The following is an 11866-nucleotide window of genomic DNA, read 5'->3' on the forward strand; positions in this document are numbered from 1 at the left end:
ATCCGCAGCTTCTATATCTGCTTCTAGCAGTATCTTATAGTAAGCTATTGGATTATATCTATAGAGTATAAAGAATAATGATTTCTTTATTATGCTTGTATTTGTACTATTATAAGCGAACTGTGCAAGAGATAATAAGTTAATCTAGTTATTCTGTTTCTGATTGATATAGTATTAAAGATATTATTCAATAATCTGATTTATTCTTTCTATCTATTCATCTGTTTGCAAATAAAATGCTATAAATATTCTGTAGTATATTCCAAGCTGTTTTATAAGCAAAGTTCAAAACTTTGAGTTGAACTTTCTATTTCTATTAGAGATTACTTTCTCTGATATGCTATAGTTAGCAATAATCGTTCTAAGGAATGCATATACGAATTTCTCTGCTATATTGCTTTTCTTATAGAAGAGAAAATAAGTATATTTGCTTAGTTTGCAAATTACTACTAGAATGTTATTATATTGCATCTTAGTTAAGAATTCTTATAAGAAAGATAGCTTAATAATAAAGTTTAGATTAATAGATTGCTAAATAGTTGTAAGTACTAGTAAGAAGTACAGTAGTTTATAAGGCTTATATCTTTCTGCTTTATTCTTCTTATAGCTATTGCATTATTATAGAATGCTTTCAATTCTTTTCTTAAAGTCTAATGGATTCCAGTATCTTTTGATGCATTTATAGATTGCTCTAACTCTCTGATGCTTATATGCTGATATACTATATATATTCTTGATATAGTTATCTTGTTTGTTTGAAGTTATTGATTCTGAATTTCTTTTCAAGAGTTTAATTCTGAGAGCAGCATTCAGTTCTCTATATGCATTAACGAGATTTCCTAACTTATTTTAAGCGAAAATATTCTATATATCTAAGGAATCTATATTTTGATAGTTTGATCTTCTACTAAAAGCATCTGCTTATTCGTTTTCTGAGCTTTTGCAGTGCATAATTTTAAAATCGAACTATAAAAGGAATTCTGTTTATTTAATTTGTTGCTTATTCAAAATCTTAGTTATTATAAATGTAGTCAGATTCTTATAATCCGAGTAAACTATGATTAGATATTGTATACTAATAAGATAATATTGCTATTTCTCAAAAGCTTTCACTATTGCTATGAGTTTCTGATTAGGGATTCTGTAGTTGATTTCCAAGCTATTTAACTTCTTTAAAAAGTTGCTTATAATCCTTAGATATTCTTAGTTATCTTGCTGACTAAGTTATTTTCTAAGTGCATATTCTGATGTATTAGTTTTAATTTCAAAGAGCTTATAGGAGTTTGCTTTATATAGAACTAGCTCTGAAATGATGTGCTTAATGATCTTATTAAAAGCTTCTTGTGCTTTGGAGGTTTATTTGAAGAATTGATTCTTTTTGATGAGATTTGTAAGGAGGTATATAATCTAGCTGTAGTTCTTAATGAACTGCTTATAGAAGTTAATATAGCTGAGAAAAGACTTAATATTTCTAATGTTCTTAGGAATTAGCTAGTTTCTGATAGCTTTTATCTTATTCTTCTATAGCTTAATATATTCTAGCTTGATTGTAAATCTAAAGTAATTAATCTTTTGTATATAAAAGTAACTTTTTGCGAATTTCATAAGGAGTTTTGCATCTTGAAGTATTTGCAATACTATTTCTATATATTTCTTGTATTCTTCAAGTACTTGAGAGTAAATAAGAATATTATTAAGATAAGCAATAATAAACTGATTTAAATACTTGCATAGAATGTAATTAATTATTTTCTGAAATGAAGCTGAAGCATTTATTAGATTAAAGAGCATAACTAAATATTCGTAGTATTTATAGCATGTTCTGAAAGCAGTTTTCCATTCTTCTTCTTTCTTTACTCTAATTAGATTATAAGCTTTTTTTAGATTTAGAACTGTAAATTACTATACTTCTTATAATCTATCTTATAATTTCTTGATAAGTAGTAATAAATATTAGTTCTTAATTATAATATTGTTGAATTGCTTATAATTAATATATAGCTTAAGCTTGCTATTTTTCTTAAATATAAATAAAATGAAATATTCTGCTAATAATTATAATAATTATATATATTCTTTCTTAAGATTTTCATTAAGATACTTCCTAAGTGCTTCTAGCTATATCTTGTTTAGTTTATAAATAGAGAAGAATTTGAGCTATTTCTCTTCTTGTAGCAGAATTTCGTAGTTGTATGAATTGTATTCTAGCAATCCTATATCTAATTCTTTCTGAAATAGTTTCTTAAATTTATAGTATTCTTGTAGTATGCTTGCAAGTATTGATTCTGATTCTTGTGCTGTTTCTGCTATCTGAAGGAATAGTAGATACTGTTAAGTATGCTTCTTTTCTGATAGCGTTTTCGAGAGCTTTAAGCGTTTGCTCCGGGCTGAACTGATTGCTTGAAAGCTTGATTTCGAGATTTTTCTTATATAAGTTTACAATTTACATTCTGAAGCCTTTTCTTGTTGCTCCGGGATGAACTGATTTGCTGAGAATCTTGCTTTTATTGTTTTATTAATCTGTTAGCGCTCTAGCACTATTTGGGTTTGCTTATTACTAGATTCTTTTTCTTAAACTGCTAGCTCTGCTGATTTAAAGGTATATATGAAGTTGTATGAAGCTTTTTTTTCTGAGTATTCTTTAATTACTAGCTTCGATTCTGCGCTATTAATTATAATTATTTCTCTGGATATAGCTTGTTTTCATGAGATTTAGCTAATAGTTTAATCGATTCAAGAATTGTACTTCTTGAGCTATAGAAGCCTTATAATCAGCTTATGCTATGCTATATTTATAATATCAAAAGAAGCTCTGATTATATATTCTTGAATTAAAATAGATAAATAATTAGTTTTCTTATTAATTACTTCTTGATTATATGCAATAGATTGTTCTTTTATAGTGCTAAGAATATATAAGCATTTCTTTTATTTCTATTATAGTTATATCTGATTAATGATATATAAGAATATAAAGTTTCCTTAAGCATTACTATTCAATAATGCACTATACTTATATTCTTGAATGTATATATTAAACTTAATATAAGTATAATCTGTTCTGAAAGCTTTATATAGGAACTATTTTGATCTGATTATCTGCAGTTTCTTTACAAACAATTCTATTCTTTTGAATTTATTAAGAACTGCTTGTTCTTCTAAGCTTGCTTCGCTGCTTCTTGAGCAAGCTTTCTAGCTTGCTTTTGCTCATATTGTTATTATTCCTAGTCTTTCTTCTATTAATGCTAATCGCAAATCTTATTATTAATATAAATCGTATAAAGTATTGTATTATACTGCTATCATTTTATTTTCTTGTTTATATATTGCATAAAGTAATTATCTAGTAATCCGATGTATACATTATAGTGCTATCTGTTAAGAATCTCTCTAAAGCGAAGTTTCTATTCTTTAATAGCTTGAAGGATTTATTCTGGTTTTCTAATAAGAAACTATTCGTATTGTATCTTATCTGAGAAATGCGTTTTGCAGCTACAATAGATGCAGGAGATCTAAGCTAGTTTATAATGTAGATTGTAGAGTAAGCTAATCCAAGGATTCTCATCTCCTTATGCTTTAATATTTTGCAAGGAGATGCAGATAAAAAGCTCTTTCAGCTCTATTCTGTAAACGAGATATTTAACTCATATTGTTTCCTTATTCTATCTAATGCTGAAGAGAAATCTTCCTTTAGGCTTGTTGGGCATATTGTTTGCAGAGAGCTTCTGCAAGCTGCTAGATTGCTTGCTTTAGCTTGATTCTTTTGTTGCTTGAGAAGCGTTTTCTATATTGCTTAGATATTTGTATTAGTAGCTAAGAAAGTACTATTCCTTATTCATATCCCTAGTTATAGTGCTTGATATAAGTGATAAAGAATGTTGAAGAATATTATTGCTAAGCTCTTCTTCTAGTATCTGAATGCTTCATTTAGTAATATCAGAGCAGTTCGAGTTATTGCTGCTTATAATTATGCTGAGCGTATACTCTTGCTCTGCTATTGCTATCTGCTTGTAGCGCTTAGATTTCTGAGGAAACTATTCTGAATCTTCCTTATTCGAGAGATGTATTAAGCAGTTATTGTTGTAGCAGAATGTTTAGCTGAGACTTCTATAATTAATAGAGTTCGATACTTGCTCCAAGAAAGTATTTTTGCTTAGTTAATTGAATTTCTATTGTTAAACAATATTCATCTGATATTCTTTCTGAATTAATTGCTATTTGTTCTTTCAGAATTAATAGCAGTTGTATATAATATATTCTTATTTGTTGCAGTTGTAGCAAGTAATGCTATTTCTTTTGCTATATTGCTTATTAGTAGTATTGAGTTTTATGGAATTAGTATATATAGTACTGCTTTAAGCTATACTGCTATATTAACTGCTATTCTTATTTTAGAGTTTCTTGCTTATATTAGCTAGAAATCTTTAAGTTTAGCTTTCTTTCTTTTTAAACTTCTCTATTTATTGTTTATATAGATAGTTGTTAATACAGATAGCTTAATTGGAAAATATTGTAAAGTTCTTTAGCTAATTCTGCTTGGAGATTTCATTTTTAATATCATTCTTAAATTTCTTATAATAATGCTTTATAAGATTCTTATCTTTCTATAGGAGTTGCGCTAAAAGTTGCTTAAATCTAACTGTATAAGCAGAAGCTAACTTGGTCTGTTTAAGATTTATAAGCTGCTAAGCTATAATGTATTCTTTATTAGGATTATTAAAGATCTTCTTAAAAGCTTTCTCAAAGCTTTTAAAAGAATTAAATATATTCTTAGTACTCTGGATATGCATGTTAGGATTGTTCTAATGCTTCAAGTAGTTGCATAGAGAAAGCTTGTATTAGATAAGAGCATTCTTTTCGAAATGAGTTTCTATAAGAATAATTTTCTTAGATTTCTTAGTAAACTGAGTCTTATAATATAGGAAATATGCTTTGCAGTAAATAAGAAATTTATATAGCATCTTTTAGTTGCTATTATATATAGCAGGCTTGTTTATCTTATATGCTTTTCCAGCATTATTAGTAGTTGCAGAAATAAACTGTGTCTGCTAAGCTTGTTAAGCTAGCTAAGCTTATTAATTAGCAATAATAGCGCTCTAAGCCTGCTATTATTTATATAGATTCTGAATATACTGAATAAGCTAATATATCTAGTTAATCAGTTCTTTCTAAGTAGAAGCACATAAGAACGAAGAGGTTTCTAAAGAAGCTATCGTATTCCGTATTGCTTAAGAGGTAATACTGAACTATTCTTGAACAAGAATTATCAAAATGTAATAAGCACTGTAGCAATCCGAAGATTTCTAAGTATACGAAGGAGTTTATGCTAACAAGAGCAGTATTAAAGTGCTAAGTTCTTGAATACAGAACTATACAAGTTCTAATAAGCGATGCAAGTATTTACTATCTTTAGAGCTACTCAGTGTATGAAACTGAATACTTAGATTAACAACTGAAGAACTATCTAAAGGAAATCTATTTAGCAGCAAGAAATGTAAACCTTTATATACCTGGTTCTTCAGTCTCTTGCTTGCTGGTGATTATCCTGGATTACTACTGATCATTCCGGATTACTATTGATCACTAAGCGCTGGTGATCACTAGTGATTGCCTTATTGTCTGATTGGTTGGCCTGTAACCCTAACCCTGGGTTATGTAATCCTTGTGGATTGTCTGATGTTGAGTTATGATATCTGGTTCTTGTTTGCCTGTGATCTGTTTTCGTGACCTGCATGTTGGATGGGTTATAACATATAGAGAAATCCAGAGATGAAATAATCAAAGAAAAGCTTGATCTATATTACAAATAGTATTTCTAATAGCACAGAATGATTTAGCAATATCAATCTATTATTAATAATATAGAATATCATCTATTTAGAGAAGCTGCTACAGAAAATATTAGTTTTAAGAACTTTAATAAGTATTATATCTAATTCATTATATATATATAAGATAATATTCGATATTAGTATATAAAACAAATGCATATTCGAACATAGAAAGAGAGCTACTAAGCTCATTTTAGCATCTATATTCAGCATTGCTTATACAGATTCATTCTCTTTACCTCTCAGCTGCAAAGGAATATATACTACCAGAGCAATGCTTCTATCTCGAATGCTGCTAAAAGCAATCATAGAAGCTATTATAGAAGGAAATAAGGATTTATTGAAAGCTTGAATTATATTAATAATAAGCTTAATATAGCTAGATTTAGCAATAAGAAACAAAGCTTGAACTGCAAATAATTAAGCTAATCTCGAAAAATACTTAATAATATCCCGAGTATTGATAATCTAACTATCAATAAGCTTTTCAGATTGGAAAAGCATTGAGATTCCGGATTTATGCTGCAATAAATTAGCTAATCCAGCAGTATCTGCCTTATGCAGATCTGAGCTAGTTTGATTATTAAAATCAACAACTTTTCAAGCTTTAGAACTAACTCCTTGAAGACTGTAAATCAAACGAGCTTCCTATTCTGATAATATAACTATTATTTCCTAGTCTGAAACTTTCAACAAATAGTTTAGAAACTGATTTAGAAGCTTATTACTAATAGCTTAAACTATTAGCTCTCTATTCAGATTATTAGATTGCTTATTAAATTCCTCCGATTCAATATTCCTGAAATGTATAAAGATCTCAACAGTTCTCATACTTGCATCTCCTTCAACCTTACTATCATCATATCCAGCCTTCCTAATACAGCGCTTCTTTGCTTTACTTACATTTATCTAAGCTTGAATAAGCTCAATACCTACAGCATTAATACTAGAAAGCTTTAGTAAATATAGTTCAGCTTGAGCTGAAGTAAGATATAATTTCCTTACTTAAATCTTATTAATATTACTAAAGATCTTAATATTATTAATTCTATACTAATTATTGCATTTAGAAACGAAATTAATCTCTTTCTACAGTATCTTATTCTTAGCTATCTCAGAATCTCTATACTATTTCTTATTCTCTTGAATTAAGCTAATATATTAAGAGATTCAAGAATTCTCAATACTCTTTAGCTGCTAATTCTTACAGAAACTAAGAATCAAACAAATTATACTGCTTTTGGAATTATCTCAAGCGAATATAATCTAGCTATATAATACTAATTTTAACTTAGAATTCAGAAACTCTAAGCAATTACTAAGATACTATTCTAGCTTTGCTAATGCTAAAGCATAGCAAATGCTACAATCTATAATAATACAGAGTTTTATGCACTCATAAGCTCCATGAAATTTCAATCTACAGCTATAGCATCTGTGCAGAGTTCTATTCTTCTTCAGAATTTCATTAATCTCCGCTCGCTATACTTCAGAATACTGCTTATCCTTATCCTCCGAACTTGTATAGATAATATTCATCTGCAAGAAATTTGCATTTCTCTGGAAAGAATTTCTTATAGAAATAGTTTAAAAATGCTTAATTAGTTATAAGATTTCTTATAGAGCTTTGATTTAATTATATAAAACATTTTATATCTATCTAAAAGCATTAGTCTATAGCTTTAAGAATTTTATCATTGCAATTTGATTAATGCAAAGTTGCTCTATTATTAAAGCTAACTGATTATATTCTTAATTGCTCTTCTAAGCAGATTCAGCTTTCAAAATCTGCTTAATTAATTCAAGCTGAGCTTGCTAATTACGAATTAACTATTGAGACGATTAATAGTATAATAGCTCTACTGCTTATTCCAATAGATTTATCGATTAACTGAGAGCATTATTGTAATGAGCACTGCAGCAATCCGAAGATTCCTAAGTATACAAGGAGATTTATGCTAACAAGAGCGGTATCGAAGTATCAAGACCTTGAATACGGAATCGTACAAGTCTTAATAAGCAGTGCAAGTGTTTACTGCCTTTGGAGCTACTCAGTATAGAAAACTGAATACTTAGATTAATAACTGAAGAGCTATATACTGGATTCATCTAATGATAATAAATATATTCTTATATATTTAGCTCTTTAGTTCTAACTAATCTAATTATATTATAATTTCTTATAGTTATTTCTCTGAATATATTAACTATATTCATAGCTAATATAGTTGTACTAATAATCCTAATCCGGATTACATAATCCTAATTAGTATTCAATATTGAATTATAATATCTAGTTCCTTAATTAGTAAAGCTTATTCTATAATCTGCATATTAAATGAATTATAATATTATCTTTCTTCTATCAGTTATTATTCTTAACAATCTTCTATAAGTATTCTAGCAAGTTCTTCGTATGCATAATCTTGCCTTCCTGATTAAGATATTGAACAGAATCAACAAATCCTATATTTGCAAATCTTTTTCCGTTCCAAAGAGTATTCAAGATCGAGATCTCTTAGTTTTCCGCTTCTTGGAAAATTTTATTAAGATGCTTGTTTGTTCCTATTGTAAAGATTGTGATTTCGGATTCTGCAAGGTGTTTTCCGGAGATTCTTCTTATTGCATCGAATGCATTTGACTAAGCTGCTCTAAGTACAATATTATAAGCTCTTTCTCTGAGAAGCTTTGCAATATTGCTATTTAATATTAAAAGTTGGAGAATGAGATTAAGAAGAGGGAAATTAAGCTTCTCTGTTTGTATTAATAGAAGCAGATGTAATCTGAGAAGATAAAATATGCTCTGCATTATAGCATTATTTGCATAAAGGAATTGGATTGTATGAAAGCTAAGGAAGCTAAGGCTAAGAGAATGCATATTGCTGCTAAAATATAAGCTATAGTAGTAGAGGAATCTGTTGTTGTAGCTAGAGATTCTTTCTTTGAAGGTTTCAACTGGAATTCTGTAGATTTGGAAGGTTCTGTAATAGATTGATTGAGCTTTCTGGAGAGTAAGATTTCTGAGATTTCTGAATTTTGGTCTGAGGCAGAGCGATCGTCTTAGATACTGGTTTTCTTTCTTTTCCAATATTCAGCTATTCTTTTCTGAGCGTTTTTAATATTCTTCTGTAGTTCTCATGAGTTTTCGCTTGCTGGGTAGCCTTTCCATTTGATAAGGTATTCCCTTGTGCTGTTCGTACTTTTATACTTGAAAATCTTTTCCACTTCATACTCTGATTCGTTATTTTCTACTTCTGCTATATTATTTGCTAGTATTTCCTGTACTGCTAATTCCAGCAGTAAGATATAGAAAATCAGATATATTCTTATCCTATAAAGTAATACTAACTTGTAATTAACCGGAGAAATCTATTGCAAGATTTTGAATAATTCTAACTTCTTATAATTAAGTTTATTGCTAAATCTGATTATTTTAATATTTTTCCGAAGTAAATAAATCTTATCTCCCTTCTATAGGATTGATTCTTTAATCCTTTTAGAGTTTGCATATTGTATTATTTATTTCTAAACGAATTATAATTCTGATTGGAGTTCTTTCTAAACTTTTCTAATCTTCTTAATTCTTTTATCTGCAGCTTCTGCATTTGCTTCTAGCAGTATTTTGTAATAAGCTGTTAGATTATATCTGTAGAGTATAAAGAATGATAATTTCTTTATTATACTTATATCTGCGCTATTATAAGCAAACTGTGCAAAAAGCAATAGATTAATCCAGTTATTCTGTTTCTGATTAATATAATATTGTAAGTATTATTCAATAATTTAATTCATTCTTTTTATCTATTTATTTATTTATAAGTAAAATGCTATAGATATTCTATAATGTATTCTGAGCTGTTTTATAAGCAAAATTCAAAACTTTGAGTTGAACTTTCTATTTCTATTAGAGATTACTTCTTCTAATATACTATAATTAGCAATAATCATTCTGAGGAATGCATATGCAAGTTCTTCTGCTATACTGCTTTTCTTATAGAGAAGAAAATAAGCATACTTGCTCAGTTTGCAAATCACTACTAGAATGCTATTATATTATATCTTAATTAAGAGTTCTTATAAGAAAGATAGCTTAATAATAAAGTTTAGACTAATAGATTGCTAAATAATTGTAAATATTAATAAGAAATGCAGTAGTTTATAAAGCTTATATCTTTCTGCTTTATTCTTTTTGCAGCTATTATATTATTATAAAATATTTTTAATTCTTTTTCTAAGATTTAGTAAACTTTAATATCTTCTAATGCATTTATAGATTGCTCTAACTTTCTAATATTCATATACTAGTATACTGTATATATTCTTAATATAATTATTTTATTCATCTGAAATTATTAATTCTGAATTCTTTTCTAAGAGTTTTATTCTGAAAGCAGTATTCAGTTCTCTATATATATTGATGAGATTTTCTAATTCATTTTAAGCAAAGATATTCTATATATTTAAAAAGTCTGCATCTCAATAATCTGATCTTCTGCTAAGAGCATCTGCTTATCCATTCTCCAAGCTTTTGTAATACACAATTTTGAAATTGAACTATAAGAGGAATTCTGCTTATCTAACTTGTTGCTTATTCAAAATCTTGATTGTTATAAATATAGTTAGATTCTTATAATTCAAGTGAACTATGATTGAGTATTGTACGCTAATAAGATAATATTGCTATTCTTCAAAAGCTTTTACTATTGCTATAAATTCCTAATCAGAGATTCTATAGTTAATTTCTGAGCTATTTAACTTCTTTGAGAAATTGCTTATAATTCTTAAATATTCTTAATTATCTTGCTAGCTAAGTTGTTTCCCGAGTATATATTCTGATGTATTAATCTCAATTTTAAAGGATTTGTAAAGATCTGCTTTATACAGAACTAGCTCTGAGATGATATGCTTAATGATTTTATTAAAAGCTTCTTGTACTTTGGAGATTTATTCGAAGAATTGATTTCTTTTGATAAGATTTGTAAGAAGATATGCAATTCAGCTGTAGTTTTTAATAAACTGCTTATAGAAGTTGATATATCTGAGAAAAAACCTGATATTTCTAATATTTTTAGGAATTAACTAGTTTCTAACAGCTTTTATCTTATCTTTCTATAGCTTAATGCATTCTAGCTTGATTATAAATCTAAAGTAGTTAATCTTTTGTATATAAAAGTAACTCTTTGCAGATTTTATAAGAAGTTTTGCATCTTGAAGCGTTTGCAACACTGTTTCTACATATTTTTTGTATTCTTTCAATATTCAAGAGAAAATAAGAATATTATTAAGATATGCAATGATGAACTGATTCAGATGCTTATATAGAATATAATTAATCATTTTCTGAAATAAAGCTGAAGTATTCGTTAAACTAAAAAATATAACCAAATATTCATAGTATTTATAATATATTCTGAAAGCAGTTTTCCATTCTTCTTCTTTCTTTATTCTAATCAGATTATAAGCTTCTTTCAGATTCAGAACTATAAATTACTATACTCCTTGCAATCTATTTTATAATTCTTTGATAAGTAGCAATAGATATTGATTCTTGATTGTAATATTATTAAATTGCTTATAATTAATATATAGCTTAAGCTTGCTATTTTTCTTAGATATAAATAAGATAGAATATTCTGCTAGTAATTGCAATAATTATATATATTCTTTCTTAAGATTCTTATTGAGATATTCTCTGAGTGCTTCTAGTTATACTTTATTTAGTTTGTAAATGGGAAAGAATTTGAGCTATTTCTCTTCTTATAGCGGAATCTTGTAGTTATATAAGCTGTATTCTGATAATTCTATATTCAATTCTTTCTGGAATAGTTTCTTGAACTTGTAATATTTTTATAGTATATTTGCAAGTATTAGTTCTGATCTCTGTACTGTTTCTGCTATCTGGAGGAATAGTAGATATTGTTGAGCATACTTCTTTTCTAATAGCGTTTTCAAGAGCTTTAAGTATTCGCTTCGAGCCAGACTGAGCGCTTGAGAGCCTGGTTTCAAGATTTTTTCTGTATGAATCTACAATTCAC

The 11866-nt window shown here is 27.7% G+C and overlaps 1 protein-coding gene across 1 annotated transcript; it reads left to right on the top strand.

Annotated features, from left to right (window-relative positions):
- Positions 1–8247: 8247 nt before the first annotated feature.
- Positions 8248–8472, top strand: M406DRAFT_265354 (uncharacterized protein; the record flags this gene model as incomplete). The annotated part of the gene is made up of 1 exon (XM_040917724.1): positions 8248–8472. One exon carries the CDS (start codon positions 8248–8250, stop codon positions 8470–8472), a length of 225 nt encoding a protein of 74 aa, XP_040772298.1.
- Positions 8473–11866: the final 3394 nt, after the last annotated feature.

This window comes from Cryphonectria parasitica (genome assembly GCF_011745365.1).
Source record: "Cryphonectria parasitica EP155 unplaced genomic scaffold M406scaffold_8, whole genome shotgun sequence".
In the NCBI taxonomy this organism is placed as follows: domain Eukaryota; kingdom Fungi; phylum Ascomycota; class Sordariomycetes; order Diaporthales; family Cryphonectriaceae; genus Cryphonectria; species Cryphonectria parasitica.